The sequence below is a fragment of the Octopus sinensis genome, linkage group LG20 (genome assembly GCF_006345805.1).
Source record: "Octopus sinensis linkage group LG20, ASM634580v1, whole genome shotgun sequence".
Lineage (NCBI taxonomy): Eukaryota > Metazoa > Mollusca > Cephalopoda > Octopoda > Octopodidae > Octopus > Octopus sinensis.
In genome coordinates, this window is record NC_043016.1 from 25,753,965 (window position 1) to 25,779,191 (window position 25,227).

The following is a 25,227-nucleotide window of genomic DNA, read 5'->3' on the forward strand; positions in this document are numbered from 1 at the left end:
AGGATGAAAGGCAAAGTTGACCTCGACGGAATTTGAATTCAGAACGTAGCCGCAGATGAAATATCGCTAAGCATTTCGCTCGGTGTGCTAACGTTTCTGCCAAGTCACCGCCTTGTTTATCTCTCATCTTTTCTGTTGTGTTTCTGTACTCAGCACTATGGTAGAGTCAAAATTTACTCCATTTATCAAAACCTTATTTGAAATGTTCTGAATATGATGTTTAAGTTGAATCAGTACTGAGCATTATAAGTTTTTTCTCAATACCCGCCCACACACATACACACACACACACACACACACACCACACACACACACACACACACACACACACACACACACACGCAAATCTTTTGTTTTGGCAGTAAATGTAGCAACTTTGTTATGATTTAGTGCTTTTAAGACCACTCAATTATAAAGTGATATGAGACATAGAGACCAGTACAGGTGACAGACAGATATGAAAGAAAGTTTGGTCCAAATGAGAATTGTCAGGTTGAATACAACAACAGCATTGCAAAGATAGTGGGATAGAGTTAGTGATTTGTGAGTAGAATGTGAGATTTAGAAATAAATGTAACAAATGATTGATATAGAAAAAAGACAGCTGAACTTCTTTTAATGACAGAAACACCCTTATTTCACTAAAAAGTGATGATAATTTTGCTCTATTAAAATGAAAACAAAAATTCTTTTGGTTTTTAAAAGATTGTGTGACACTGTTGCTCCACTAAAAGATGACACAGTTTTGTTTCATCAGAAGAGATGAAATGACATTCTTTTGGTTAGCTAAAAATCAAATAAATATATATATCGAAGAAAAAAAAAAAGAAAAAAAATTGGCTGTGTGATAAGAAGCTTGCTTCCTAGCCACATGGTTCTGTGTTCAGTTCCACTGTGTGACACCTTGGGCAAGTGTCTTCTACTATAGCCTCAGCCCAACCAAAGCCTTGTGAGTGGATTTGGTTGATGGAAACTAAAAGAAGTCCATCAAATGTGTATGTGTATGTGTGTGTGTGTGTGTGTGTGTGTGTGTGTATGGCCTCAGGCCAACCAAAGCCTTGTGGGTGGATTTGGTAGACAGAAAGTGAAAGAAGCCTATCATATTTATTTGTGTCTGTGTTTGTTCCCCACCACCACTTGGCAACCAGTGTTGGTTTGTTTGCATCTCCATAACTCAGAGGTTCAACTAAAGGAACTGATAGAATAAGCCCCAAGCTTTAAAAAAAAAAATATCTCGAGTTGATTCATTCAACTAAAAATTCTTTAAGACAGTAGTACCCCAGCATGAATGCAGTCTTGTGACTGAAACAAGTAAAAGATAAAAGATTGAACAGCCATAGTTATAATGATTCGAGCTCAGTTTGATGAACAGTGAACTTATCCATGAAAAATATTCTTACCCCAGAGAATTTTACAATATATAGATAGGCTGAATGTGTATGAATTAGACGAATATACAGGTAGTATGTTAGTCTTCCCTTTGGCATGTGAACTTATTTGAATTTGTGAATCATACTAAACACTATTCATCAACACCGACAATCACTAGTTTCCTTAGAGATGATGACCAGACATGTGTATATGTGTGTAGCTGTCTTGTTTTGCTTTTCATATCACCATATGGTTTATAACAACGTATATTCTTCTTCATTTTAAACATCTAGGTTTCTATAACTGGCGAAATGATACATATCTATTTTTTAAATACCGTTTATGGAAACATATGTTCAAGGGTTGTCTAGATAAATCCTTTTAAATATTTTATATATAAAACTGTAGTTGTGTGAGTGTCTGTCCCCTTCGATTTAGATTCCTAACTACTCCCACATTTTGTGGTGCAGTTTAACCAAAACTGGGTATCTTATAGTCGTGATTCATATCGAGCCCATCTAAGTATTTGCGCGCGTCTACGATGAGTCTACGATTTTAAAAATAATTTAACATCATTTTTTATTCCATTTTAATGCATATTTTTTCGTGTGTCGATGGCGGCAGAATTGGCATCCATGGTCACACCTGCACCTGTTTGCTTCTCCCCCTTCTTCCCTCCCTCGTGAAGCTGTGGGGAAGGGAGTGTAAGGAAATCAACGTCGTAAAGCGTTGTCAAGGAGACCAGCATTCTTTTAGAACAACGACTTCATGGCTTGAAGACACCAAAACAGAAATGGCTAAGAAAGCCCGAATTGGCATCTATAAGGGAAGTAACTCTCTAAAAATGCTTATATAGTTATTTCCCTTACAAACCCGAGCAACGCCGGGCGATACTGCTAGTATTTTATATTACTGTATTAATTTTTTCATGATATGAATTGATTAACTAGTTAGTGAAATAGTTTTTTTTTTACACAATTCCCATCATTTCCATATTGATTTTCTAAGTTAATGTTAATTGTTTGTATCTTTATAAACATTTTGATATAAGTTCCATCAAAAGTTAACCCTTTTGTTACCAACCCGGCTGAAACCGGCTCTGGATCTGTAGTACAAATGTCTTGTTTTCGTAAGTTTTGAATTAAAATTTTCCACCAAACCTTAGTCACAATTAATGTTCCTAACACTAGCTTAATGATAAGTTATTTTTCTAAATTCTTTGTTATATCTAAAATAATTGAGAGAAACAAAGAGAATCTCAAAATAAATACAGTAATGAAAGGGTTAAAGTGAGTATGTGTGTGTGTGTGTGTGTGTGTGTGTGTGTGGATAGAGTTATAAAACATGTCCTCATGAAATAAATTCACATATTTCAGTCCTTCAAAGTATAATCATAGTTATTATATTTTATATGAGTTGAAAATACTGGAAAATACTTATTGGCAGAATAATTACATATTAAAACAGTTTGATGTCTGCTTTGGCATAGTTTCTACAGCTTGATGCTCTTCCTCATGCCGACCACTTCACAGAGTGTACTGGGTGCTTTTTTTTTTTATGGTCGAGCACAGGTGAGGTCACTGAATACTTGCAAGACAAGTCCTTTCAGCTGAGTATCAAGAAATATGAAAGTATGATGGGGAAACAGGGGCAAGTATCTTGCTCAAGAAGTAAATACATGACTTTCCCACCTGGAAAGTGAGAAAGACAGAGAGAGAGAGAGAGAGAGAGAGAGAGAGAGCGATATCAAGGTGCAGGGTGAATATGAAAGAGAAAATAAGATAGAGAAATAGGATGAGAGGGTAGGTAAGTGTGCTAGAGTGAAAAGAGTGTGCCAAATTAGAAATGGGATGGAGATGGATACAGTAAATATCAATGTAGGGTAGGAGCTGTGAAGGAAAGAAATAGGTGACAAGTGTCAATAGAAAAAATGCAATATGAAATGTGGATGGGATAAGTGGTTTAGGCAATCGGTTGACAACTAGTATGTTGTCAGTTTGATTCTTGGACAAGTTTTTTAGCAAAGCACTTCTTATTTCGCAGTGTTCTCCTCTAGTTGGCTGAAAATGAGTACCAACTGGGTGCTAATGCAGGTCTTTCTGTCCTTCAAGTTGTCACATCTTGGATGTGTTGCTAGGATAAAGGGTGGGACTATGAAGTGGGTGAACTTATGTGATTGTGAATATTTGTGAACCTGAAGAAAAAAATTCGCAACAGTTTGGTACATGTTATCAAACAATACTCATTCTTGGGTAGTAATTCACACACACTGATTGATAGATAGATATGTGTATACACACACACGTGTCTGCATATATGTGTGTGTACATGAGCTGGAAACTGAAAGAAGCCCATGTGTCTGTGTGTACATATATATACACTTATGCATATGTATCAACTTCAAGATACCTCACATTGTACTACGCTGGGTACTGGAGTGAAGTGTGGAATTCACTGCTGAGTCCAGTCTTATGAGTTGCACTTCACACTGTTTTTTTTTTTTTTAGTTCCTCATATGTATGTATATACATATACCGTAATCCATCTAATAGGCTTCTACAGGTGTTTCCATTTTCACCTGTCCAATTTTATCCACACACTGTGGATCAATCTGAGGTTATAGAACATGACACTTGCCCTAGATGTCATGCAGCAGAATTGAAACTGGAAACCGAACTACAAAGAGAACTTTTTGACCTTTCAGTTATACCATGCCTATGTATATGGCTATGTGCGCGCGCACACACACACACACACACACAAACACACACATGCTTATTCTGTTTCTTGGTTCTATTTCTCATAATAAAAGCTTGGTTTATTATTTTATATTGTTGTTTATATTCTTTCTATAGGATAAAAAATTGTATTTAAATAGCAACAACAATGAAAATAAAAAAAGACCTTAAAACTCCTTTGGATCTCATTTACCAGAAGATCCAAGAAGTTCTGAGTCAGAGTAATATCTGAATAACAACAACAACAACAACAATAATATCTATATGTAAAAGAGAAATGTATTTGTATCTGTTATTGGTGAGGTTTTTTGGGGGGATTTTTTTATTTATTTATTTATTTATTCTGTTCTTGTTCTTTAGTTAGTATGTGAAAGTTATTCATAAAGTGTTGGTAGCAAGCTGGAGTTCCATTCTGCAGTCATTCTCAACAGGAAGTGGGGATGTTTTGCATTCTTTATTCCCACCCACCCCATGTTTGATTTATACATTCAAGAAGGAAGTGAAGCCATTTCTAGATCAAGTTTCATACTAAGGGGAGAATGGTTTGGTGTGTATCTGTGTGTAGTGTAGAAACTATATAAGAGGTGTTGGTGTTGGTGATGGTGGTAGGTTTATTGGTAGTGCTCCATAGTGTTGATGGTGCCAGGACGGAGTGAATTGGTGGAATCATTTAAGCGTCAGACAAAATGCCTTTCAGTATTTGTTCTGCCTCTTTACTTTCTGAGTTCAAATCTATCTGAGGTCAGCTTTGCAGTTCATTCCTCTGAGTTTTTGATGAAATATAGTACCAGCCAAGTACTGAGGTCAGTGGTAATGATAAATCCCCTCTGTTCAAAAATGCTGGCCTTATGCCTAAATCAAAAGCAATTATTATTTATTAATTATGGATTTGTATCAGCATGCTTGAATGATGTTACTGCAAGTGTTGGACACCAAGCACATTGAGAGGACCAGCATTGCTCTAAACAACTATGAAATAATTACAAGAGCCAAAAATCGACCAGAAAATGGTGTGCATTTACCACTAGGCACCTGGACAGACAAGTTAATCCTTCAGCATTTAGTTTATTCTGTCAAATGTAATACTTATTTATTCACTTTGTTTTTAATAATCATGCATTATCTTGTAGCTTTGAGATTTTGGTAATGTGATGGTTTATTTTTGAAATTGTAGGGTAGGTGTGAGAGCCCAGATCTGGTCAGTTTAAACAAAAAAAAAAAAACCCCAGAATATTTGGGCTGGATATGACTGGTTTAAATGCTAGAGTTTTAAATTATTCAGGGTATGGTTTGGTAGAGAATAATTGGAAGAGAGTGATGAGCAGAGTGGTTACTCTCACCTTGAAATAAGTCAAGAGGAACCTATTCTTGAAAGATCAGGCTGTGATGACACATGACTACATCCCCTCTGTCATGTGTTATTACCTGACTGTTGTGCTCCTGCCCCAGTTCATTTTCTGACCAAATTGAATTGTATGCTTTTCCACTTTTTATAGCCAGGTGTTCCATTTACTGTCAACACCTGCTGTGCTGAGGATTGGGCATGCTGTGGCTGATGATGCACAGGTATGCACTGAGACTGTAACATCTCCAGCATGTCTTAACCTTGAACAAGTGCTAGCTGCAATTTGTCAGATACATTTTTTACAGCTCATTTATTTGAAAAAGCTGCAGTCTCATGTCAAGCAAAGACTAAGACAGGGTGCTTGGCATCTGGAATGTCATATGTTCACAGACCTCTACTAGTTGGGCAATACATTGGGTAGAAATTAGAAATTGGTTTTATAGAGGTTTAGTGGTGGGCAAAAATAATGATGTACTTAAGGAAATGCTGGACATTGAAGAAACTCAAATGGTTGATCTGTTTTGGAGGATTTTCTGGCCTGGAGCCATAGATTATTTTCTGGAAATCCCTGGCCTGGCAGTGCTACAGGGAGGCACTGCTAGTTTGAGATCAACTCTACAGTCATGGAAATGCTGTCAACCGGACTTGTCTGAAGTGTGTACCGAGCAACAAAACCATTCTGCATGCACCCATCCGATGCCCAAGCATATTATGTGGAACTGCTCCTCTCACATATAGGAGTGATCCAGCTATCTACTGAGTCCATTGTGAAGATCATCCTCTTACCCTCCTTAAACAGGAAGGGCATACCTGCCTGGTGGCCTTAACAAAAGAGATTGTGTGGGTGCATGTGACTGAAAGGGCAGAAGACAAGTACCTTCCTCTTTGGCCAAGCCCTCACAAACTTTTGTTTCACTTGATAATCAAATGAGAGCAAAGAAGGGGAGTGCTGTTTCCTAGCAAATTTGTTGAAAGGTGGCTGTGTGTTGTGAGCATGGCCTGAGTGAATGGAGTTCTTAGCATGTAGCTGTAGATTGAGAAAGAACAATTGAGAGAGGGTATTTACCTTAGTAGTCAGGATGACCCATGGTTTTCTTTTTCTTTGTGATATTTCCATGATTATCCCTTATATGTGTGTTCTCACATTGTGGAGAATTTGGTGGGGGGGGGGGATTTCTTTTTATAAGTATCACTTGAGCAATGGGATCATTGCAATCGACTCACTCCCTTCCTTGAAATTGCTGGCTTTGTGTCAAAATTTGAAACCATTATTACTGTTGTTGTTCTTTTTATTATTATTATTATTATTATTATTGATTTGTGCTTAATTTGAAACCATTGTTGTTATTATTGTGGTGCTGGTGGTGCTGGAGACAGTAGTTATTTGGTTGTTACATTAGTGTATCAGACAGATCTACCATGCTGTATTTAGTTACAACTCTTTAAATTCTGAGTTCAAATCCTGCTAAGGTCCACTTTGCCTTTCAACCTTTCAAGATCATCAATAAAATAAAATACTAGTTGAGCACTAAGATCAATATAATCGACTCACCTTCTCCCTCGTCTTTGTGCATATAGTAGAAAGGATTATCATCATCATCATCATCATTATGGTGAGCTGGCAAAATTGTTAGTACGCTGGGCAAAATCCTCAGCAGCACTTTGTCTTTACATTCTGAGTTCAAATTCCGACTTTGCCTTTCATCCTTTTGAGGTCAATAAATTAAGTACCAGTGAAGCACAGGCATTGATGTAATCGACTAGTCCCCTCCCCACAAATATGTAGCTTTGTGTCTCCAGTAGAAAGGATTGTTGTTGTTGTTATTATTATTATTATTATTATTATTATTCAGTTCTATATTTAAGCGATGAGGAATTATGTACAATATTTACATTTGGTGGATATTTCTCCTCATCTTTTTTGTTGTTAACACAGCATTTCAGCTGTTATACCCTCCAGCCTTCATCAGGTGTCTTGGGGAAATTTCGAACCTGGGTTCCCATTTCTAAGATATATTCCCATGGGCATGTGGCGTAGTGGTTAAGAGCGCGGGCTACCAACCCCAAGATTCTGAGTTCGATTCCAGGCAGTGACCTGAATAATAATAATAATAATAAAAGTAACAACAACAACATCAAAAAATACCTTAGGAATGAGAACCCAGGTCCAAAATTTCCCCAAGACACCTGATGAAGGCTGGAGGGTATATCAGCCGAAACAGTTCAACAACAAACAAGATGAGGACAAATATCTGTCAAATCTAAATAATGTAAATAATAATAATAATAATAATTATTATTATTATTATTATTATTATTATTGCAAAAATGATTATTAAAGATGCAGGTCAGTGGATTGGTAAAAGAGTTCAAGTTGTCATCAAAAATATATTGTATTTCGTTCTTTATATTCTGAGTTCAAACCCTGCTTAGATCAACCCTGCCTTTCATCTTTCCATAGGAAAGAGGAGGTGAAGCATGATAAAATAAAGTACCAGTCATGTACTTGGGTCATTGTTATAGATTTGTCCCCTCTCCCATTAAAATTGTTGGCCTTAAACCAAAATTTGAAACAATTATATAACCACCACCACCACCACCATCATCATCATCATTAGTATCATTAAGATGATAAGCTAACTGCAAGTTACTGGTGTGTTGGATCAAATGCTCATCATCATTTCTTCTAACTGTTTACATTCTGAGTTAAGATTCCGCCACCAAAGTCAACTTTGTCTTTTATCTTTTTGGGGTTCAATGAAATAAAATGCCTGCCAGGTACTGCAATTGATGTTATCAACTAAACCACCACCACCACCAAAACCCACTAAAATTACTGACCTTGTACCATAATTTTAAACTATTATTATCATCATCATCATCATTATTATTATTATTATTATTATTATTATTATTATTTTTATTATTATTATTATTATTATTATTATTATTATTATTATTTATCTATTTATTTATTTAGAATGGATCCTATTTATGAAAATTAAGATAAAAATGGAAAAGAAAAAACAGAAAAAACGATGTTATAAGTTGGAGTAACAAATAGGTTTGTGTTGAGCAAATGTTGCCAATTTATAAACTTGGTACCTTTTTTTTACCATTATTATAGAATTTGTTGTTATTGTTATTATTGTTGTTTAGTCCCAGGCTTACCTTGATCCAATAGACCTTATGGTTAATGAAGTCCCAGCTATGACCATCCCACCTATTCATTTGTTTTATTCAAAAGTAGTTGTAGTTGTACAGTTGCACAATTAGCTTAGCAGCAACATGGTCTGGGTTTGGTTCCACTGCATGGCACCTTAGGCTCACCTATAGCCCAGGATTGACCAATACCTTGTGAGTTGAACTGGTATATGGAAATTATGTGAAAGTCCTTCATGTATGTGTGTGTATGTATATACATATATATATATTTATATATACACACTCACGTAGATCAATTTCAACAATCTCAGAAAAACACCCAATTCTTTATTTCTTCCTCTCTTTCTTTTTATTTGTTTTTGTTTAAAAACTCACAAAATACGTACGTACACACACATGTATACATGCACATATAGATTCAAAGTGACAAGAACATCTCGATTAATCAGTCTCAAAAGACCCTGTTTCCAAATCTCAAGAAAACAGATCCAACTCCAAATTTTGTTCAACTAACTCACATATATATAAAAGCATGAATTTTCTATTAGAAATCATTCGTGATGAATTTCCTCTTTCTTAATATGCAAAACCTACACACACACACACCATCATCATCACTGTTTAACATCTGCTTTCCATGCAATATATATATATATATATATATATATAATATATATATATATCTTTTTCTCTTTTTACTTGTTTCAGTCATTTGACTGCGGCCATGCTGGAGCACCGCCTTTAGTTGAGCAAATCGACCCCGGGACTTATTCTTTGTAAGCCCAGTACTTATTCTATCGGTCTCTTTTGCCGAACCGCTAAGTGACGGGGACGTAAACACACCAGCATCGGTTGTCAAGCAATGCTAGGGGAACAAACACAGACACACAAACATATTCACACACACTTATATATATATACATGTATACAACAGGCTTCTTTCAGTTTCCGTCTACCAAATCCACTCACAAGGCATTGGTCGGCCCGGGGCTATAGCAGAAGACACGTGCCCAAGATGCCACGCAGTGGGACTGAACCCGGAACCATGTGGTTGGTTAGCAAGCTACTTACCAAACAGCCACTCCTGCGCCTATATATATATATATATATATATATATATATTGTGCAAATAGGGTTGTAATCCAAAATATGTCCTTGTGAAGCACATCTGCATATTCCAGTACTCCAAAATTGAATGTAGATGTTATAATTGTGTGATTGGAAAAAATGTTTTGTATTATTTATTCACCATTACATATATTTCATATACTAATAGGAAATATCTTACATGTTTTACCTATATGTACAATTTTGTAATACATCATCATCATCATCATCACCACCATCCATTGTCCCTGCTGGCATGGGTTGGACTGACCTGAGCTGGCAAGCTGGAGAGTTGCATCAGACTTCAGTCTGATTTGGCATGGTTACTACAGCTGGATTCTCTTCCTAATGTCAACCACTTTACAGAGTGTACTGGGTGCTTTTATGTAGCACTGCACAGGTGCTATTATGTGGCTCTGCATGGGTGCTTTTACGTGATGTTGCACAGGTGCTTTTATGTGTTACCATATGGGCACTTTTACATCTTGCTGCATGGGTGCTTTTACGTGGCACTGCACAAGTCTATTTATGTGGCACCATCATGAGTGCTTTTAGCAAATTAAACACTTGTAATGGTGAATATATTATACAAAATAAATTTTTCCAATCTTGTTTTGGTGCGTTTGTGTGTGTGTGTCCCCCCTTGCTTTGACATTGCATGATATCTGTAATCAAGTGTCACTATTGTGCAAGCATTGTCCTTTGCTTATCATCTTCTGTAAAAATATGCTTGACCATGGGGAAATATTTATTACCTTATTTGGAAACAGTTGGGGGTTTGGGAACAAGAAGGACATCAGACTAGAAAATCTGCCTCAACAAAATTCTGTCTTACTCATGTGAGCATAAAGAAGTTGACATTAAAATAACAATGATGATGATCACATATATATATATATATATATATATATTATATATATATATAATATATACTTTTATATGTAATGACTTTTTTAACAATGTATCTCATAGTGAGTTCAGCTATAAATAACAGCCTACAACGTATTTGGTTAAAATTTTTGGGGTAGGAAAAGAAACAATGGGTAGCTCTGCTTGCAGGACTTGAGCCATGCATATTCCGAAATCTGGATAAACATGTTTCAAATTACACTAAAGTAGTGGCCTGTCTTTCTTTCATCAAATTAAATGCTTTCATCTTACCAATGAGAAAGTATGTTTGCATTTAGAAAGCAAATAGAAGCATCGAGAAATATGCAAATAAGTCTTTATGAATGATGTACCTCGCAGTGAATTCAGTTATAATAGCTTTTCATTCATTGGGCTGAAAATCTCTTGGACAAAACAACGGCAGGAAACTACCTACAGGACTTGAACATAATTTTCTGTAAGCCAGATGGACATATTTCTCAAAGAATCCTGATCTGATGTCAGAGCTGTTGTATGGCATTAGTCATGATGGTGGAAATGGACTAAAGGACTTACAAAATTTACTGTCATAATAATTCTTCCATTCTGGACATTTTCTGGTTTGCTTAAAGTATCCAGAGAAACCAAAAAAAAAAAAACCATTTTTGTTCAACGAATGCCTATACATCTACAAAAAAAAAAAAAAGATATCATTGTGTGTGTGTGTGCGCGCGCGCGCGTGTGCGTGGGTGTGTAAAGAGGAGGGGAGGGAGACAAGATTTAAATCTAAACAGGCTGGCAGATAGGCAGAAAATTGGTAGATTGGTTACTAAGTAGGTAGATATGTAACTAGACATGTTTATAGCCAAATTGACAAACATGCAGATAGATGGATGGCTAGGAGAATAGATTTGACTGATAGCTAAGTGGGTACATTGAGTTATTGCTAGCTGCCTAAATGTTATAACTAGATAGAAAGCTAGATAGATAAATAGTTAGGTAGATAAACAAGTTTATAATTAGATGGAAGGATAGATAAACAAACAAAGCTTTATAGCTAGCTATATAACTAGTTAGCTAGCATAGAGGTAGACAGACAGGCTTTTTAGCTTGCTACATATTTAAATTGTTAGACCTACAACAAAAGATAGATAAATTGACAGATACAACAAAATAGATGTATATTTAAAAAAAAAAAACAAAAAAAAAATGGATAGGCAGTTGGTATTGACTATTGGTTTGATGAATATATAGAACAAATGAAAGGTTGTGTGTGTGTATGTATGTGATAATCTACTCCATATGTGGACAGTTAATGCTGGTATAACAGGTTTGTTAGGACAGCAGACAACTCTGCTGAACATAATTTGTCATCTTATTTGTATGATCACTATAAATGCCTACAGTTTTTTTTTTTTTTTGTAGTTGTTGCTTTTCTTTCTTCCTATTTTATCAGTATTCAATATGCAGCAATATGTTCCACTAAAAGTACAAGTACTTTCAGCAAATCCTGATGTTTATTATTATTATTATTGAGTGAGAGAGCAGTGCATGCCATCAAAGTGACACTGGGGTAAAATATACAAAGACCAGTATACCCATCATGACTACCCGTCTGATATGGGTACACTAGGCACATGCATCACAACCATATGTGCGCGACATGGTGATCTCATATCGAGATAAACAGCACATGGCCTTGCAGGTGGGGCCAAGTTAGAATTTTCTTCTGGTCAAGTAACCCATCCTGCTCAAATGGTCCCTGAATAAGGGTTGACTAAGGATGTTGAATGAAACACCCATGTTTCCTGAGGTGAATTATTCAAACCCCAAAGAATCCCTCTCAACACATGGCTATGACGCTCCCCCACTACTTCTGCTCGTGATCAGAGATGCACATATCGTCAGTCACTAAGGAACATGCTCGACTGGTTAAGGTCAAACAACTGACACAAGCAAATCTGTGGCATTGAGCAGAATATTTGCTGTAGCCCATCTTTTATACCAAGACAAAACAATGTACATGATAACACTTTAACACTTCCAATCAGTTAAGATCAGAAGCCATGAGAGCCACTGTCTGATGATGATGATTATTATTATTATTATTATTATTATTATTATTATTATTATTACTACTGCTACTGCTGCTGCAATATTTTTTCAGGCACTTTATGTTCTGAGGTCAACTTTGCCTTTCATCCTTTCGGAGTCGATAAAATAAAGTACCAAACAAGAACTGGGGGCAGTGTTGTTGACTTTACCTCTCCTCATAAAATTGCTGTCCTTATGCCAAAATTAGTCAAAATTATTATTATTGTGAAGTTTAAAATTGTTAAAGTTGGCAAAATGAGCGAAATTAATTAAGGCATAGAAAGAAAACAATTTTCATGTTTCATGTAGAAAGGGAGAGAGAGAGAGAGACAGACAGAAAGGTCTTCTTTGAAGAAGAAGAAAAAAATGTCAATTTTAATTTTGCTTTTAAGATGGAAATTACATCCAGCATGTTAATGAGCTGAGTATGTTTGTCTATGTTTGCTTCTATAATTAGTAGATCATTTTTCTCTTTAACCCATATATGCAACTACTTTCCTTTAATTTGTATGGAATCATTTGTTATTTAATTACTTTATAGGAAATTGAAATGTTTATATTTCCTTTTCTGTAAGTTGATGATAATCTGCCTTTGAGTTTTCATTAGATTGAATTCCAATCAAGTGTAACATTTTCAATTATTTCTTAGTAAAAGGAAATGAAGAAATCCTTATTTTCATGTGATTCAACAGTATTTTTTTAAATTTTGTAATCAGCTAAATTGTATTTCTCTTTTCCCTGTGTGTGTGTGTGTGTGATTTACAATATTCCTTTGAAGGTGCAATATGGCTGAATGGTTCAGAAGTTCGTTTGCAACTACAAGGTCCTGTGTTTGGCCCCACTGCTTATCATCTTGGCCAATATCATTATTAAAGCCTCGGGCCCACTCACACACTGTGAATGATACTGGGTAGACAAACTATCCATAGTTCCTTGATGTGGCCCCCTTCTGCATTTAAACATCTCATTTGTACCTAACAATTTTTAGAAATAAATCCACACGCATTCATGCATATGTGTGCACACACAGTCAGATGCCTTCTTTTCTCTCTGACGCTTGAAAATTCTTCACCATCCCATTAATCTGATCAAAGTTTTCTGCCCACTTGAGAGTCCCTGTTGTGCAGATCCACACAGCTTTTACTGTTTGTATTTTCCATAGATTCAAATAAATTCTTCCAACAACCATATTATTGTCTGAGCCAATATTTGCCTCCTTAGTAAATGCAGACCTCTTGCAGGAATAAGCATCATTTTCTATAAATGCAGATGTAATCCGTTTCAACTACCTTAGTTTTTTTTTTTGGGGGGGGGGGTTGCATCAAATTAAATAAAAACAAATTGCAGGTGCAGGTATAGCTGTGTGATAGGAAGTTTGCTTCCCAACCACATGGTTCCAGGTTCAGTCCCACTGTGTAGCACCTTGGGCAAGTGTCTTCTACTATAGCCTTGGGCCGACCAGAGTCTTGTGGGTAGATTGAAAGAATGTGTATGTGTATGCATGTGCTACTGTCTTCTTACCTTGACTTCATGTGATAGCTGTAAGCAAATGTCATCATCATACACATGGTGTTTTTTGTTTTCAAACATCCATTGGAACATGTCTGGTCATAGAGAAATACTACCTTACTTGAAAAAAAGGCAAGTGTTGGTGACAGGAAGGGCATCCAGTTGTTGAAAATCTGTCTCAACAAATTCTCTCTGACCCATGCAAGCATGGAAAAATGGAATGTCAAGTCAATGAGGGTGAGGAAAATACCTGCCAAAGTTATTTTGAACCATCTACAGGATGTTCTGATTTAGCACTTTGAGATAGGGAGTAAGTACTTAGGCTATATCAGTACAGTCTCATGGTCCCACTTTGTCTTTTGTTAAGTTGGATGCATTCATATCTGGTAAAGACAGTTGCAGGTTGTTAAAATTTAAGTCTGGTCCGATTAAGCAGATATGTTATCAAAGGTGTTCTAATCATGGCCATCCCATTTGGAAAATTGCCGAAACTCTTTAATTTCTTGTATGCCACACTACCACATGGGATTGGATCAATCAGCCAGTCATGAGATGCATATTATAACAAAAATATTAACCTTGTTTACATTCATTCAGGAGAAAGTGAGGAACTCATTAAAGTAAGGAGGAAAAACTCTAATCTCTTCCCCTATCATTTCTTTTCTATAATACAATCAGTACAGGATTGTTAAGATTTAAACATAGGAGAAGGGATTTTAAGCATTCCTTGGAGGTAAACTAAAAATGAGAAATGTCTTGCATGATTTTCATTTTGAAAATATGGTATATTCTTCCATCACCATCATCATTGTTTAATGTCCATCTCTTATGTTGGATTCTGCTTTGGCATTCTTTCTAAATCTGGATACCCTTTCTGAGTCCAACTACTTAACACAATGGACCGGGTATTTTTTTCATAGCAACATCACTAGGTTAGGTTGCCAAGTAACTCAAAAGACAGGGTACTTTGACTGAATGAAATAATATCTTTCTTTGCTTAAAATGATTGAAGTGAAATTTACATTATAATGGAATATAAATATCAAGGCTTGCTATCTCTAACTAAGCATGTAACATCAAAAGCTTTGGAACTTTTGTTTGATGCTAATTATATATGTTAATTATTTATTATATATGCTTCAGATGGAACAATAGATTATCAATAATCGGAACAGTTTAAGGTTTAACACTTCTCGTTGTTGGGACTGATGGGGAAGGAAAAAGTCATAAAAAAAAAAGGGAAGAAAATTGGAGAGAGAAAGAAAAGGGAATAGGCCTCCTCCCAAAATTTTATTGTAATCTAACTCTGCTAGGATTCCAAATGTCTTGCTGATTTGTTGTCAGACTTGTGTGACAACAGATTCTCAGAATTGGTAAACACTGATGGTTTTAATTTTTAAATGTTACCCTGCATTTGTTTTTGTTTGATTGTGTGTGTGTGTGAGACAGTGTTGTTGTTTTGCTTTTTTTTTCACTCTTTCTCCACCCCACTCACCTCCTCTTCCACAAACAATATATTTGATAGCGCTGGTTGTTATTTTCAGTACCGCATGGTTTTCAATGATTAATATGTCAGCAAAATTAGCTTGCTAGACACCTTTCTTTTCTTTTCTTTTCTTTTTTTTATTTATATAATTTCTTTTTAACATATTTACTCTTCCATGGATTGCTGAATCAGTAATTTTTTCCTCTTTTTTTTAGTATTATTTTTATTTCATTTTTCTTCTTTTTGTTACCCCCCCCCCTGAATCACTCATCTGTAAAAGTTGTTTCATACTCTTCAGCAACACTGCTTACCTTTTCATTCAATTTATAATAGTGCTTATACTCTACAGGTATTTAACCACTCAGGTGCCATCCTACTGTGAAGACATAATCTATTGTAACATTTAAAAATGTCATTTAATGCTATCTGTTCCTTAAGAGATAATCAGGTGAAGTGGGAATGGGTTAACTTTACAATAGTTAAACATAAATAAAAAATAAACAAAATACTATATGCCTGTCATCCACTCACCCATTCACCCCTCTGTCCATTCCTGCTTCTACCTCATCAGAACAAGAAGCACTGCTACCAAAAAAAAAAAAAAAAAGGCTGTTATTTCATCAGTTATGTATGACAAAGATATCCATTGAACTCTCTTCCGAAGTAGGGGAAATGGAAGTTGTGATGGTCATGGCCATTCCCCACCACCACCTTCACCTTATAACTTGTGAAAAATAAATTGATGGTTGCTTTCTCTCTCTCTATGTGTGTGTGTGTATAGATAGATAGATAGATAGATAGATCATCATTGTTTAATGTTTGCCTTCCATGCTGGCATGGGTGGGACAGTTTGACAAGAGCCAGTCGGGCAGAAGCCTGCACTATGCTTCTGTAACTGTTTTGGCAGGAATTTTACAGCTGTATGCCTTTGCTAACATCAACCACTCAGCAGAGTGGGCTTAGTGCATTTTATGTGCCACAAGGACACGCGAGGTCAGTTTTGGCAAGGTTTTTACAGCTGGATGTTCTTCCAAATGCCAACCACTTCACAGTGTGGACTGGGTGCTTTTAAGTGGCACCTGCACTGAGAGGGTCACCAAGTACTTGCAAGACAATGAAAGAAAACTCTTTTGAGAAGGGAGGGGGAATATATATATATATATATATATATATATGCCATATACAAAGTACTTGTGCCAGTACCATGTGATGGTGGTACATAAAAAGCACTATTGTACACTGTAAAGTGGTTGGCATTATAAAGGGCATCCATCCACAAAAAACTATACAGTGACAGACAACTGGAGTCTGGTCAGCTCCCATCAAACAATCTGACCTATGAAAAATGGACATTAAATGATGATTATAAGTATATATATATATATATATATATATATTACACACACACATTGCAAAATATTGTGAAATTTTGAGAAAATATGGAATAATCTCTAGTTTGCAGTTGGGTCTGAAATTGTAAAGAGTATTAGTTTTTACTTAAGGTAAGGTTAAATCACTGTTTTGTGGGTTACGGTTGCCATTCTTTACTCTGTACAGAGTCACTTTCATTTGGTAGTTCCAGCTATTGGCAGACAAATGGTCTTTTGGGGTTTTTTGGCAGCTATGTATGGTTTCCATTGGATGAGCTAGTATAGTTGTAGACTCATTGGACAAGGGTGTTTGGTGCTGCTGATATCTGTGCAAGAAGACAAAGGTTTGGATTCCCCCACACAAACACATTTATATGAATCTGTGTGTATACACACACACATGCATAAAAACACATACCATTCCTCCCTTAGTCTTCCCACACAGACCCATGATTTACAGCACTCTAGCCATGACCATTCCATGTATTTTTAGAGTTATGTAAGACTACATGATCTGATATGTCCTAAGATGGTAGAGGTTTCATTTGAAAGGGGATTTTTTTGTCTGCTATTTGTAGCAGGGCCATGTAAATCCTTCCTCATTTTGTGGCACCTTATATTTAGAAGAAATGCTATTTTTAAGATTTTACCCAACTTCCAGCCAGTGCTTCCATTGTTGTGAAAAGTTATATCTTCTGTCTGAAAACACTGTGATCAGAATTAGGCTAAAGTGAGAAAAGTTCAGGGAGCTTATTACCTCTATTGGCTAAGAAGGAGGCTTCCTGTCTCCAAGTGGAGATTAGATTGTATGATGCATGTGTACAAACTACAATGCTGCATAGTAGTGAGATGTGGGTACTTGGATGCAGAAGACATGTAAAGGTTGAGAAAGAATGAAGCAAGCATGATCTGCTGAATGTAAAGTGCCAGTGATCATAAATTATGGAGTGTTGGGGCAGAGATGAGTGGAGACAAAAGATAGGTATGTTGGTTAGATATAAACATATAATGTGTATGGTTGATGTTAACAGGTGGGTGAATAAGTTTTCAGGAGATTCATTTGGAAGGAGAGTATGGAAGTGGAAGATAAAGGAAAACTTGAACAAGAGTGGTGTTGGCTAATCTTGGGGTGTTGACCCTCACAGAAGAGATGACAAAGGAATGCAATAAGTGACAAGATACTGTGTGAGAGAAGACCCATTCAACCCATGCATGCATGAAAAGTCATCATTATTTAACATCCATTTTCCAAACTGGCATTGGTTTGACTGTTTGACAGGAGCTGGTGAGCTGGCTAACTGTACCTTGCTCTAATGTTTGCCTTGGCATGGTCTTTTATTTCTTTATTGCCCACAAGGGGCTAAACAAAGAGAGGACAAACAAAGGAAGTAAGTCGATTACATTGACCCCAGTGCGTAACTAGTACTTATTGAATTGACCCCCGAAAAGATGAAAGGCTAAGTCTACCTTGGCGGAATTTGAACTCAGAACAAAGCAGCAGACAAAATACCGCTAAGCATTTCGCCCGGCATGCTAACGTTTCTGCCAGTTTGCCTTGCATGGTTTCTGTGGCTGGATACTCTTCCTTATGGATGTAAAAATAATGATAATGAAACTGATGTAGAATCTCCTTTGTGGGCTTCACAAATCAAATTTTTTCATACCCTGTTTGGTCAGGGTGACCTATCAATGTTGATATAATTCAGAAATCTATCAATGGTTTCACTATGAATAATTAGCCATGTTAGCTTCCAAGTAACCTGCAGATTTAGTTTGTAGCTTAGTTATGTTTTCCTAAGATTTCACTTCAACTAAAAGGGGATTTTAACTGTAAGCTTGGATTAAGCCTATCTGCTGACCTCTTATCCTCTGTTACAACCGCCCTAACAACACAGAAGTTCCATAAGTATCTGTTATCTCTGCAACATCTTTATTTTGATCTGACAGTCACGCTTTAATGTGCTACACTCATTAACTGGTGACCCGATTTTTTTTTCTAACCTGGAAATTTAGTACTTTAGCACCAAATAATATTGTCTTGAAAGAGAGGAAGGCAGGGAGAGAGAGGGCTACGCTAATAAAATAACCAACTTAAAGAATTATTTGTACTTTGAACAAAATATAATTGGGTTTTTATCAAGATCTCTGCAATAATGTTCTTCAGAACCATAATTTTCTTAACTTTGCCAAATTTCCTTTCAAAAACCTTTAGGTTTCTTCTTTATTGGGGCATCTTCTTTTAACCTTGAGCAGTTTCAAAGGCTCAAAAAAATACCCACTTATTGAATAATGATCCTATTCTGAGATCAATTTACTTATTGATGTCATAACCCTTTGTCAATATAGCCAGCAATAAGTAAAATATCTGCTTGGCAGATTGTAAAGAAGGAATTACAAATGATCAGATATTAAAATGCTGCTAAGTTAAGCTAATTTACAAGTATACTAAACACCTTGTTTAGTTCCAAAGACCAGTCTTCGGTTTCAGTGTTTTACTCATAGGATACCTACTTAACTTGTTATTATTTATAAATAGTGAGCAGGCAGATTTATTAACATATCAAACAAAATGTGACTTTTCCAACTTTAACCAAGGAAGTGGATGCTCAAAGCTATCTCTGTGATTTACATACGTGATGTTGATCGAAATCGATCAACATCAATGGAAATTGTAGCTGTGATACCAGTGCCGGTGGCACGTAAGAGAACCATCCGAACGTTAAGAGCGCCGCCCTGACTGGCCACTGTGCCGGAGGCATGTAAAAAGCACCATCTAATCGTGGCCATTGCCAGCCTCGACTGGCCTCCGTGCCAGTGGCACGTAAAAAGCACCATCCAATTGTGGCCGTTTGCCAGCCTCGTCTGTTACGTAAATACACCCACTACACTCTCGGTGGCTGTGGCAGCCTAAAATGGCTACACCAACAGAGTTGGGTGGGGGTGAAATTAGAGGTGAATTTGTTGGTACAACTCCTATTGAAATATAACAAGCATAATCCTTACTATTTCTAGCATACTAAGCAAGCATGTAGAGGATAGACTACCTTTGTGTTTCCTTAACCCTTCCTTACCTTTCAGATTATTCTGTCAAGTGTAAGGCTAATTTATTCCCATCGTTTTGAAATTAATCATACATTATTGCAAAACTTCAAGATTATGAAGACTGGTTAGTTTATTTTCAGAATGACATGTTAGGTAGGTGTGAGAGGCCTGATCTGGTCAGTTTGAACATAAAACAAATAGAATATTTGGGCTGGATGTGGCTGGTTTAAATGCGAAAGGGTTAAAGGAAAGAGTAAGACTGGCAAAAATAATGGAAGAAATATTTTACTGAGCGAGTGAGTGTTATAAGATGAGTAAAAGATACAAAGGAAAGTTAGATGTAATGTAGAGAAAAACAACCCATGCCAGCATGGAAAATGGACATTAAACGATAGTGATTATGATAATGAGAATCAAAGACAGCCTTTTGAGCAATCTTTCTGCTAGTATTCTTTTATTCTTTTACTTGTTTCAGTCATTTGACCGCGGCCATGCTGGAGCACAGCCTTAAAGGGCTTTAGTCAAACAAATCAACCTCAGGACTAATGTTTTTAAGCCTAGTACCTTTTTGCCAAACCGCTAAGTTATAGGGACATAAACAGACACACACAGATGTATATGATATATATATATATATATATATATATATAATCATCATTATTTAACATCTGCCTTCCATGCTGGCATGGGTGGGATGATATATATATATATATCTGCTGAGTGGTTGGTGTTAGGAAGAGCTTCCAGCTGTAAAAATTCTGCCAAAATAGTCACAGAGGTCTGGTGCAGGTTTCTGCCTGGCAGCTCCTGTCAAACCATCCCACCCATACCTGCATGGAGGGTTGGTGTTAAACAATGATGATATATAAATATATATATACACATATACTCACAAGGCTTTGGTCAGCCCAAGGTGTCATGCAGTGGGACTGAACCCAGAACTGTGTGGTTGGGAAGCAAGCTTCTTACCACACACCCTGAAAATTTAATATATTAATATATTTATTGATCTGGTGTATCAATATATCCCAAGTGCCTTTAAAAAAAATCTTTATCTGTAACTTCCTGATCTTTTTTTTTTTTTTATTTTATAATCTTATCTTTTATGTGTTTTAGTCATTAGACTGTGGCCATACTGGGGCACTGCCTTGATGAATTTTTAGTTGAATGAATCAACCCTAGTATGTTTTTTTTTTAGTCTGGTCCTTGTTCTGTCCATCATCTTGCCAAGCCAAGTTGCAAGGATGTAAACAAATCAACATTGGTTATCAAATGGCGGGGGATGAGCGACCACAAAGACGTACACAGATATATATGTGTGTGTGTGTGTGTGACAGGCTTCTTTCAGTTTCCCTTCTATCAAATCCATTCATATTTTTCTGGTTGGCCCGAGGCTGTAGTAGAAGACACTTGCTAAGGTGCCATGGGATAGGACTGAACCCAAAACCATGTGGTTGGGAAGCAAACTCAGACAGGAATGTAAACAACCTAATGTTCATTCTAGTAAACCTGTAAGCTATTTCTTTCTGTTAGTTTCATTAATTATTGTTTACTTTTGTAATGATAAAGGTTGTGGCAAGCTAGGAGAATTGTTAGATTGTTGGGAAAATACTTTGCAGTATTTCTTCTGGCTTGTCGCATTCATCATCATCATCATCATCGTTTAACGTCCGCTTTCCATGCTAGCATGGGTTGGGCGATTTTTTTGACTGAGGGCTGGCGAGCCAGATGGCTGCACCAGGCTCCAATCTTGATCTGGCAGAGTTTCTACAACTGGATACCCTTCCTGTAGAAACTCTGCCAGATCAAGATTGGAGCCTGGTGCATTCCAAGTTCAAATTTTGCCAGGGTCAACTTTGCCCTTCATCCTTTTGCTGTAGATAAAAAAAATGTACCAGTCAGTTTGATTAACTTACCTTTCCCCTCTAAAATGCTGGTCCTATGCTAAAAGTTTAGGAATAATTTGTTGTTGTTGTTGTTATTATTATTATTATCATTATTATTATCATTATTGTTATTATTATTATTATCATTATTATTATCATTATTATTATTATTATTATTATTATTATTATTATTATTATTATTACTACATGTTAGCACTATAATTGTAACAGGCATTTTAATAGGTTTTTATTTTCTTCTATTTGCAGTCAAATTCTTCCATGATGGCTTCATCTGGATCTGGTCAGCGGATAACCAACCAGAACAACAGCACATCTTCCTCTTCCCATGTTACAGCAAGGCCTGGTAATGGCTTGCTTGACCATGTACACCAAACCCCAACAGCAAGCATCCCTAACAGAGAGTTCATCAGTTTGACACACTTGCGAACTGGGCCAAGACCACAAAATGAATATGTGGATTCCACCCTGTCGGCAAACAAACTACCTCCTTCACCGTCTACAGCTCCTGCCAATGTAACTGTTGTAAAACCGTTACAAAATAAAAAGCCTCGTGCAGTAGCTGAAAGTCACTCACCACAGCCACAGAGATTTACAAATAGCTCAAATAGCAATAGCACTTCAACAGTCAGTGGTGTGAATATAAGAGTGACCAGTGGTAGTACTGGAGGCAGTGCAAATATTACTGGTTTTGCTGGTAGCAGGCAGACAACAAGGCCTATAGTAAATAATGTTGTATTAAAACAACCAATTTCAAATCAGAACTTGAAAAAAGTTAATATAAACACACCCATTGAATTGGAGAACCCTGATGGCGCCATTCATGGAGACTCTGTTATATGCAGCAGATGTGGAAAATGTAAATGCGCTGCATGTCGAGAGAACCGGGAACTTCCGTCCTGGTGGCTCTGTGGCAAAAAATTTGAGATCAGTGCCAAATCTGCTGTGAATATGTGCACATGTGTGTGTTGTGTTAAAGGAATTTTTTACCACTATTCAAAGGACTACCAACAGGATTCTATGGATGGAATGTGTTCTGATGAGCCATGCGCAGGTTGCGAGCGACCACAATGCTTGAAGCGCTGGGCTTGTATGGCGTTATTATCATTATGTTTACCTTGTCTGTGCATATACTGGCCAGCCCAGTGTGCTCTGGTGTGTTGCACAGCCTGTTATAATGGTTGTACCAGCAGAGGTTGTAAATGTGCTCATGGAGAGAGCAAGATTGGTTCCACCTCTCAGACTAGGAGACTTATTGAGTCAGATGGATCAAGTGCTTAAAATTTTGTTTGTTTTTTTTTTATTTTTATTTTATTTTATTTTAAAGAGTAGTTGAAAATGTAATGGCAGAAAGAAAGAAAGAAAGAAAGAACGAAAGAAAGAAAGAACGAACGAAAGAAAGAAAGAAAAAATCATTTTATTCTATTGAAGAATTCTGGAATCCATAGGGCAGCCATATTTGTATGTATGTGTATTCCCCATACCCCTCTAAGATTTGGACCCACCCCGATCCCCCACCCTGCCTCAGATTGCTTAAATTGTGTAAAAAAAAAGCATGATGTTTCTGATAAGGAGGCAATGCCTTATGAATCTTCATTGAAATATCTCCGTTCCTGGAGAAAATTTAGGCAAATTATTTTTGTTTTTAAATATTTGTCTATAAAATGATTTGTCATTAGAAATGAAATGTTCATGAATTTTTCTTCATTTATTATTATTATTATTAATAATACTATTATTATCATTATCATTATTATTTAATCTGCTATTTCTATAATTGATATATTATTACTTGTATTTTTTTTTTACTACAATCATTTTATGAATAATACTAATGTACTTTTATAATTTTATTGCCAATATTTTAATTTTTATTATTACTATTATTATTATTATTGTTGTTGTTATTGTTATTGAAAGGGTTCTAAGTTACTTACATTGGTCTGTCACTAAACCAAGCATTTCTTGAATATCCACTGTGAAATAGATTTTCTTTTTTTTTTTCTTTTTTTTTCAATTTATTTTTTTCAAGTTACACACACACACACATATATATATATATAGTGTGTGTACATCTCTCTCTTCTCTTTCTCTCTCCTCTCAACACATACACACAAATTCTTTCTCACTCTGTGCCACCAAGATAGGGATGCTAAGCTGCATGCATACATACATACATACATACATACATACATACATACCAGTAACTCCTGATCTGAAAGACCATCATCCTCTATTTCTATTGCCCTGATGATGGTTTTATGTGTTTTACATATATTTATACATTTTTGTGTGTGTGCATATATACATACATTTATATATATATATATGCATTCATACACATGCATATATATGCATATTATATATATATATATGTATATATATATATATATATATATATATATATATACACACACACATACACATATATGTATACATATTTGTATTTAAATGTGTGTGTGTGTATATTATATATATATATATATATATATATTTATATCTTTGGAGAGAAACGTGTGTGTGGTTGTGTGTAAAATGAGCAAGCTGTACAGACCAATCCAGTATACATCTTCAATTTATTTTTACTATTTAAAACCTTTGACATAAGTAAAAAGAAAAAAATTCACCATTAAACACACACATACAAACAAACAATTTTCTTTCATGTTTTTTTTTATATATATATAACTTTATTGTTAAACTTTTTATTTATGCTGTTGTTAGATTCTGTTGCTCAGACGCTATCTTCTCCAATCTGCTCAACTAATTCCTTGCCATTATTTTCAGTTGCTTTTTTTTTTTGTCTATGCTCTTGTTTTTATTGTCATTTTTATGGTGTTTTCTGTATTTTCAAACATTCATTATTTATATTCAATAAATATACTTCCTTTCGTTACTAATAATATGATAATAATCATAGAAGTAGTAGAAGTAATAATAATTAGAGTAGTAATAGTACTAATTATGATTATGAAGTTAATGATAGCAGTAAGGAAGGCTACTCATTAGTGAAGGCAGTGGGATTATTATTATTATCATTAGTAGTAGTAGTAGCAGTAGCAACAGCAGTAGTAACATTTGATGTAAAAATATATTTAAGTATTTAACCTAATAAGTATTAATAATAATAATGATGATGATTATGATGATGTTTAATATTACTAAAACAAATCACATTTGTTATTAAGCAATAACTGAAATTACAAAAATATTTATGATGGCAAAAATT

General features: G+C 35.8%; 1 protein-coding gene across 4 annotated transcripts in view; it reads left to right on the forward strand.

Moving 5' to 3' along the window:
* LOC115222632 (protein sprouty homolog 2-like) overlaps window positions 1-23,701 on the forward strand; it is a 165,324-nt gene extending 141,623 nt beyond the window's left edge. For 3 of the 4 annotated variants that reach the window (XM_036511545.1, XM_036511546.1, XM_029792945.2), the window contains exons 4-5: window positions 8,435-8,518; window positions 22,248-23,701. In XM_036511545.1, coding sequence (XP_036367438.1) covers window positions 22,260-23,279 — 1,020 coding nt within the window. In that variant the 5' untranslated portion in view covers window positions 8,435-8,518; window positions 22,248-22,259 and the 3' untranslated portion in view covers window positions 23,280-23,701. The remainder of the gene's footprint in view (window positions 1-8,434; window positions 8,519-22,247) is intronic. The other variant, XM_036511547.1, reaches the window with a different exon arrangement.
* Window positions 23,702-25,227: the final 1,526 nt, after the last annotated feature.